Source organism: Erithacus rubecula, assembly GCF_903797595.1.
Source record: "Erithacus rubecula genome assembly, chromosome: 4".
Classification (NCBI taxonomy): domain Eukaryota; kingdom Metazoa; phylum Chordata; class Aves; order Passeriformes; family Muscicapidae; genus Erithacus; species Erithacus rubecula.
In genome coordinates this window covers 48500460-48509446 of record NC_136686.1, presented here as the reverse complement: position 1 = coordinate 48509446, position 8987 = coordinate 48500460, and the positions used below count along the sequence as shown (strand labels likewise).

The 8987-nt window shown below is 40.9% G+C and overlaps 1 protein-coding gene across 1 annotated transcript; it reads right to left on the bottom strand.

The window, feature by feature from the left end:
* Window positions 1-1621: 1621 nt before the first annotated feature.
* Window positions 1622-8690, bottom strand: LOC306801404 (hyaluronidase-1-like; the record flags this gene model as incomplete). The annotated part of the gene is made up of 3 exons (XM_079304472.1): window positions 1622-2050; window positions 3175-3264; window positions 7773-8690. 3 exons carry the CDS (start codon window positions 8688-8690, stop codon window positions 1622-1624), a joined length of 1437 nt encoding a protein of 478 aa, XP_079160598.1.
* Between the last annotated feature and the right edge of the window lie 297 nt (window positions 8691-8987).

The following is an 8987-nucleotide window of genomic DNA, read 5'->3' as shown; positions in this document are numbered from 1 at the left end:
ACATCATCTTTCAAACCAGCTGGTCTGGGCAAAGCAAAGATAGTTTTTGTTATGTGGGGTTACCATGAAGAAATGTTCAGAGATAAGGAGATTACAGAGAATACTGCGGATTATAATTCATAGAGACATGTTAGTGTTTAAAGTAATTTAGGACAGTCTCAAGAAGGGGACCTGGATAAGTACCAGATTCAGACATCCTTACAAAGTTGAGTATTTTCTTCATATAGCCTTGCTGATCTTAATCAAACTGCTACAGGAATAGGGTACTGTGTAATGTGAGCAATCTAGTCAGGCCACAGATGATAAATACAGATACTAGTAAGGACAAAAAAATGTCTAAGACCCACATGTGGGTTTCTTATTAACATCTGAGTTCATGATCTGGAACAACACTCAGTCCAACACATCATATAAAAACCTCAAATAAAATTGTTTTAGTAAGTCAGAGTGATGTAGGGAATTTCTTGAGCTTGTCTTCAATTCAATGAGGGCATCCATTGTTTGTTGCGTTGAAAGGCTATGTGGAAGACAGATAGGTCTTTGATGGAATACATTTGTTCACACATGAATGTGAATCAATGAATAACTGCAAATGGACATGGCACAGCCTGACAGAACAGCGTGTTATGGACACTAAATTAACCAGTAATCAGTAGTTCATTAAGCTATACCACCTTCAGAGAGGTGCCCATCTGAAGCCAAAGGCTGCAAGCCAAAATATTTCAATGAATAGAGTTCTTCATTTTCTCCTGACCTGCTGAGGGAAGCACACACTGACAGTAGGATCTGTCAGCCTGTTCTCATTTCCCACTCACTGGCCAGCCAGCAGAAAGCAAAGGCCTGCAGCAGCTCCAAAGGCAGCAGGGATGCTTCCTTCCCAAGGGGTTGGGGTGAGCAAGAAGCTCTTCCCTGTTTCCTGCCCAGGCAGAAGCACTGCAGGGTGCCAGCTGCCAGCACTGCTCTCCCAGCCCACATTCCCCTCACTGAAAAGTGATTGCAGAGATTTCAGTCAGACAGTGACTCTGAAACTGATGGAAGAGCACTAGCACTGGAAGCACCAATACCTCTAGAAGTAACATGGATCAAATTAGGCCTCGGAATACTGAAATATAAATTTTTAAAGTGTGCTGATGTATGACTCTATACTCTTCACATTGCTATGAAGAAGCAATAGGATCAGTGGGTGTGGCTCTGGGCACAGTGCAGCTGCTCACACAATGTGCCACTTTATTTCAGCAGGAGCTGCAGAGTCCCTGCACCAACCCTGGTCCACAAGACTCTCCTCATCACCATGTTAAATCACCCAGCCCCAAAACAAAGAGGTTCTGTGTTCTTTTTAACTTTGCACAAGTTCATTCAACTTTTCTCCTCAGGTAAAACTTCCGCTTCAACAACAGAATCTTCTTCTGCCAAACACAAGTGAAACACATGGTAGAAATAAAGAAGCCGGTAAAAAAATGCTTTAATAATTTTTATTGTCTAAAAAAGTTCCTGGGAAATTACTAAAAGGGGATATAATTATTTAATCAAAAATGCATTTTCTCTTTATAATAATTTTTTTTAAAGAAACACAACTCTTAGAAACACCATTTTTTATTTCCTTGCACTGCCTTAGAAAACCCTAATGTGTAGAAGAAAGCAGAAGAATCTGCATGGCTCCTAAGAGGAAGATAAAAAGGCTTTGTTTTCTTGATTTACTTAACACTACATGAACCCAGTGTTCCCATAGCCTTTGGTCAGGCAATTCACAAAATATTCCTGTCCAGCCCTGGTAACACTGACAAATAAATCTCTGCTTCATGGCTTCAATAGTCTCCAGGCTGGGTTTACCAGTCACCTGGAACCTGGGGCCCCTCTCTGAGTGAAGGTGGTGGATCTTAAAATCCGTGGGTGACAAATGCAGGTAAGCAGAAGAGTCGCTGTGTTTGCGGATACACCTTCCATTCTTCTTGCACAGGACTTTGCTGCAGAGTTTGGCTGCTGAGGTCACATTAATGACATAGTGTCCCAAAGGTCCATCAATGTACTGCTTCACCGTTAAGCAGCTCTCCTGTGAATAATAAAACACCATGACACATTTCTCAGTTTCTAGCATTGTGTCCAAGTTTATCATGTCTGAAAAGATGCTAGTACCAAAATGTTCTTGCCTAACGTATTCCACTGAGATAAATCTTGTTTGACTTACATACTGGAGGATCTATTTGGTTTAAAGGAGTTTATTTCCATGTGAGATTAGAAAAGTGTTGATCTTTACTATAGTTTCTATTTGAGTGCATTTAGTGTGAGACAAGGGAGGAGTCCCAGGAAGCAGAGAGAGAATTCATATAGCTCATATCTGAGACTAACTGGTTCCTTAAGTAATATTTCTGGTAACTGCTGACTAGGAGAACTGCATGGGACATGCATGGGTTTTAAAGCGTAAATTAAGTCAACATTCTGGCCCTGATCACTCCAACACCTTCAGTTTACCAGGAGCCACATAATTTTCATAGTTATGTTAGGCACAGAAGTTACTGCACAGAAGTTGCTGCAATTGCAACTACAAAGTGCCAGTTCAGATTTCCTGGGTCCTCTGACCCAGGCACTGGTACTTTGCCAGAGACTTCAGCAGTAGGAGAGCAGACTGCATGAAGAGCAGAGTGGGCACCAAAGCCCAGGTTTAGGAATGAGGGCTATCCTGCCTTGCCTCCAGGGAAACTCCACAGCTGCCTCCCATCTCCTCAAGAAGATTTATTTATGAAAGTCTGAAGAACCTGGGAGAGGAAACTAGGGCTTGTCTTGTGACACTCTTTTCCATGTAACATGTCAACATTAGCAACTGAAGAAAATACTTCACCTCCAGACTCCATTCCTTCCCAGTTGATCTGGACAACTGCCACAGCCACTGTAAAACAAGCTGTGCTTATATTTGTATGGCACCTTTTTGAAACATGCCTTTCTCCTCACCTGGACTCATGATTCCACTGAGCTACAAATGACCTGCCAAAGCATTGCTCTGGAGCAATGAGATTCTCAGCCTAACAAAATTAATGGGACCTGGAAGAAGCAGTGAGCCATCATCCCCAGTTGTTGGCTGATGACACTGATAGAGGTAGGAAGGTGCTGAGCAGGGTGTGGTGTCAGACAAGAGGCACTGAGGTGATTCCTCAGAACTGATAAACTGATGTGACCAACCTTTGAGCTGGCATATTGCATACTGCCCCAGAGAACAACTCCAGCTGCTCCCAAAGCTGCACTTTCCCCAATGGTGTTGACCAAATCCCTCTGAAAAAGAATGCCAAATCCACACATGAGAAAAACAAATATTCATAGTTGAAAGTACATAATCAATTACATCTAAAACCATTTCTGTCTACAATAATTGATTGAAAAGTAATTCCTAGTCAGTATTTGTAATGACAGATATTAGAATATTTCTCAATATGACGAAGAGAAAATACCTTTTGAAAGATACTTTCATACAGTCTTTGCAACTCTTTAGCTAGAGAACAATCAAAAATACAAGCCAAATTATCTCAGTATGGTGGTAGCAAATTTAGAAAAACAAAATTATACAGTGTAAGGATCATGCTATTATTAATTATTACTAAATAATATATTCCTTTGTGTAAGTGGAATATTGATGATTTATCAATGCATAGTTATGAAATTTCCATTTCTGAAACATTTGTGGCCTAACAGATACAAAAAAGCACAAATAAATGTCATGGGAAAGGGAGAATCCACTGCAGAGATTAAGAAAATTACAGAGAATTCAGAGTGAGCTGGGGCTTTGTCCCTTGACTAAAGGTTGGACAAAAAAGTGCAGGAGAACCTGCAAAAGTCTGGAAGAGTAGAGCTTGCCTACTGGCTCTTAGTGCAGAGTTTAGAGTGATTAAAAATATAACTGGTCTTGTCTGAAGTTTATGTTGCTGCTGATCACCCAAAGTCTTTTAGAGACTGTCATTACTCTTTAAAGTATACAGACCAGTAGTACTTTTTAAAGGATAGTGGTGTGGACTGCAGGTGTTATTTTCAAGGCAGTTATGGAGGAGGGATATTTCCTATGGGAATTAATTAATTAATCATTTTTTTAAAAAAGGAGTATGTTAATTAAAGATCAAAATATCAAATATTAAAATAATGTGAAATACTATCTGATGTGTTTGTAATGAGAGTTTCCAGGCCTTCACCATCTGCAACACATTTTATGAAATTTACCCACATGCAAAAAATGGACTGGGATTCTATATTACTCACATGAAGGTTGTGATTTTGCACTAACACATTTCAGATCTCATTAAGAAATGAATTAAAACTTATCAGACCCCCAGAATAAATAATCAAGAAATATATAGCATTGCTGGATGAACTAAAACCTGAGAAAACTCTGAAATAAAATTTTTGTAAGTAGTATCCTCTGGGAATTAGAGTGCTTGACCAGAAGTCAGTAAATTTAGTTTTTATAACCCCATATTGTGCATCTTTCTTTCATTTTTCTTTCATTCTTTCTTTTCATTTCAGTTTTATCAGATCCACGAAAATATTACAGCACTTCATGTCTAATTCACATGGATATAAAACTGACAAAATGAATCCTTAAAGTTCATCCAGGCCTCTAGATGTGTGAAGTCCAATGGCACTGATAATTTCACACCTAGCTCCCTGAGGCACCTACTCTTCCACTTTCCTGCAATCTAGAATAACCAACTTGACAGCCCTGAGAAATTCAGCACTTATCTTGGGCTAATGCAAAAATTTGGTATTTTATTGGAAGGTTTATTTTCCTAGGGATTCTTAAAGGACTCTTACAGCACCTGAATGGATACCTGATTTGGCAGGGAGGAGGAGGCCCTAGCAGCTGTCAATATTGCTTTGTATTTAGATCACCCAAGTCATAGCAATGGACCTTAAAATAATAGGAGGTGAACTAAACCATCAGTTTTGGAGCTCGAGGTGAAATGAGACAGTCAGTTCTAGTTACATGTTGAGGAAAGAAAAACAAGTATATCTGTAATCTTGAAGTGCCTTAGTTACAAACAAGAGCCTGGCATGATTGCAGGGGTTGGTCTCTATACACATGCACATCTGGTCATCAGAGAAGACCCTCTACAGGGGAACAACAGGATTGCTATCCATTATTAATCATTTGTCAGTAGTCATCCTGCTTTATTAATGATTTCAGACATCTAGTCAGGAAGCACAGATGCTACTATGTGACTGCCCTCTCCCACACATTTAGTCCTGAATTGTCTAAGCAGAAAGTTTCTGAATACCCTACAGTTGGCAAACTGCTTATACACATTTCTAGCAAATACAAAAAGCTTTCATAATGATTTGGATCCCAATTCAGAATTTATAAATTGTTTCCAAGATGAAAAGCAGGACTAATTTTTCAGACACCTTATGCACCACTCACCTGATTTCCAGCTGCAGTCAGGGTGAAAGGTACAGCACACACATCTACAGCACCTGTCTGGGACCTGGGCCTTTTCCCTTTCTGATAGACCTGTGTCTCTCCCTCAGTGACTCTGACTCACAACCACTTTTTTCTGACTCCATAATTTCACATAAACCCTTTGTGCAGAAGGGCTTGCACACAAATCTTGAATGTCAGCAGTATTTCTGTTGGAGTGGAAGGAACAGCTCTTGCACAGCTCAATGGAGCAAGGCTGTGGTTGTCCTGGCCCAGTCCCTGCCAGAGGTCAGGCTATCCCTTCTGCCTACTGTCTTGATTTTTCTGAGGCCATTTAGCATGGATGTCATTGCCCTAGCACCTTTCCTTGTCACCTTCATGCACATTGCTTCTGGAGCTCAGAGGTTTAATGTCTTGTTTGTAACTTTGTGAGCATCAGTTAGGGCCATAGCATGGGTCAAATGAGAAGCTCCAATCTACTCTAAAACCTGAACATACAAAACTGCATTTAAATTATCCCAGTGGCTCCAGGTCTATGGAAGAATACAATAACATTATTTTCTGGATGATTTATATGTAGAAGGTTTTTAGAACCTTGCAAGTTCCTGTCAGACCCCAAGCTGTTCTCACAGATGATGTGTGTAGTCTGGACACATTAATCCCTGTCCCATGTTGAGTACCCTGCCAATGCTGTCCTTATTAGAAAATATGTAGTGGAGCATAATCCAAAGATGTTTCTATGGCTATGCAAAGATCTTTCCTGGCTACAGAGTAGTAAAGCAATCTTTAAAGCATCCAAAAGTAAATGGCTACATGCAAACAGAAAACAGGCTGGTGAGATAAAGAATGTAATCTGAGAGGAGCATCACTCCAGATTACTACTGTACTGTTCAGAAAATAGCTGAAGATAAAACAATAACTATGCTCCACCACAGATTTTGAACTCACACATAACTGGTGACACCATGCTAGTTTTCATAGTTTCCAGTAACATTCATGGTATTTTTATATTGATCAAGGGACTAATTAATTTTATAAAAATGCATTTGAAGAACTTTTATGTATTTTCTAGCCTGAGTTCTTCAGTGAAGGTGTTCTGGGTGATATCCTGCCTGTAGTGAACCCAGTGACTCCTTGCCTTCAGGACTAGGCTGGTCTATCTGTCCATGATTTCTGAGTCAGCTAGCATCTGTGACTTCCACAGTGAAAACACCTCCAGAGAATTCCTGGCTGCTGAAAATGAACCAGACCAAATTCCTAATTACTTCTATGTACAATTTGCTTCCTGGGGTCAGCCTGAAACATTTCTCAGGCTCTCAGGGACCTGCTGCACTCCTCAGCTCCAGCTCCAAGATGAAGTCCCCCACAACCTGTGATTCACTGGACTGAACTTTGCCCTGTCCCTGCCACTTCTCTCCCATTTTCTGTTCTGGTATGAGTCAAGAACTTGCCTTTGGCAGCATTAGAAGGAATCTCCCATGCAGCTCTCCATAAAATAAAGGAAAGGAGCACCCCCAGATGCCCTTTGTTATCAAGGGGTTATTTCCATGAGTTCCTTGTCCCAGTTTTACTCATTTCTCAGGGAATTGATAGAAACCAAAGAAAAACTTTTGACATGTAAGGCAACTATTAGAGAAATTAATAAGTATCTGTGAATCTGTATTATAAAGTCAGAGCAACAATCATCATTGCATATCCAGAAAGTCTGAGATTTGCACATATATAATTTAACATCAGTGTTGTGGCCACTACATATTTATTGCACTTGATCACTGGTTGGTGGAACATTGCATGACTCAAAAACTGAGTATCTTTGATAAAAGGACTCCACAGTTTAGCACTAAATGTTAGACATGAAGATGTTGAACTTCTGAAAAGTAAGATAGATGGCCACTGCTCATCATGCAGGAGTTAGAAACTCCAGGACAGATGACTTTACTCGCCTAGTTTATTTTTATACTGGATGAATTTACATTTGCATAAAGAAACAAAAATGCCCTGAGGCTCCTTTCTCATGAAAGTTTATCTTTCCATTACACTAATTAATTTTAAACTTCACAAAATCTGTCAAGCTCATTTCACAAGCTGCCCTGAAGAACAAAAATATCAGAATGAATTACTTCCTTAAGGAATATATTTCTTTGTACTTTCTTTCTAAACTACCTTCATTTAAAATATACTTTATCTCACAGAGGTAGACCAAACCATTGCAATATTAACTCTTGAAAGGCATAGAGTTTTGTACTATGACTACAGAATTTCATCTCAGGGGGCTGCCTTAAATATGAAAACAAATGAGTAGGTGCTTTATACAGGAAAAGCTTTTAGAATGCATTTTTTCTAACTTCTAAATTTTGAAAGAAGTCTGTCTGCTTACCTCTGTTAAAACATGAAAAGTATAGGCATAAAATGGTCTGGAGTAAACAAACACAGGCAAAACATAGTCCCTTCTAGCAATTGAGGCAACACGTATTGCCTCTTTAACCCGAAAGTGGACAAATTTCAGCGCGTTTGGACTCGACTTGAGTACATAATCCAGGTATATGGAAGGGTAGAGAGCAGTGCTCTCCTTCCAGAGCCAAAGCAGGAGGTCATTGCGGAAAGACTCAATGGGTGGGCACTTCCCTGTGTAGGTTTGGGGGTGGTCTTTGTAATCGTAGTTGTAGCAGTCTGGGTAAAGGTAATAACCCCACAAACCGTTTGGTCTCATGTGCTCAGCCAGAAGGATGGTGTTATTCATAAAACTCCTGCCAGCATTTTCAAATTCCTCTTTAGCCACTTTCCTAATTTTGTCCTCTGACCACCGAGGATGCCGTCTCCTAACAATCTCGAGAGATTTATTTCTATAAATGCTTTTATTGCCCCAGTTCCTATCCCACTGAGGCCTCCAGTTTTCCCAGTCAATGACTGCAAGCCCCTGAAATTTCTTCACAGGTATGCAGTAGTCAATGTCAGCCTTTGCTTTGCTCAGATGTTTGATAAGACTTTCGTTCTGGGGCAGCCCTCCATTGACGGGATCTCCACTGTCTGAGTAGTAGGGGTAGTAGCCCAAGTGAGTGTGGTAGAAGATGGTGACACTGGATCCACTGAGGGTCTCGTTGGTGTTGGCTGCGATGTCGAACACGCCGAGGTCCAGGTCCACCTTGTAGCGCAGGCGGCACTGCTGGGTGGGCGCGTTCCAGAGCACCATGAAGGGCTTGTGCAGAGCCAGGGGGGCGCGGGCTGGCTTCGGCAGGGGGGCATCAGCCAGGGCCAGCAGGGCCAGCACTGCCAGCTGCTTGACCCCAGCATCCATGGCCAGGCTGCTGCTGGGAAAAGCTGCCACGCGCCTTGAAAACAAAACCAGCATAGGATGTTAGAGGGCAGCATGGAGGCAGTGATAGGGGAATGCCTTTGGGTTTGATTTGCTTTTGATAGCACTAAACTCAGCACAAAGAGAGAAAAGTGCAAAACTGATCCTGTCAAAGTCAACACTAATTTCGAATGCTTTGAAAAGCTTTTTGATAGACTACACTGTCTGGAAACCTCACTTCCTTTTCACTCAGACTCCTCACACAGTTGGTTCAAACCTTTCCTTAACATCTGTTTGCTC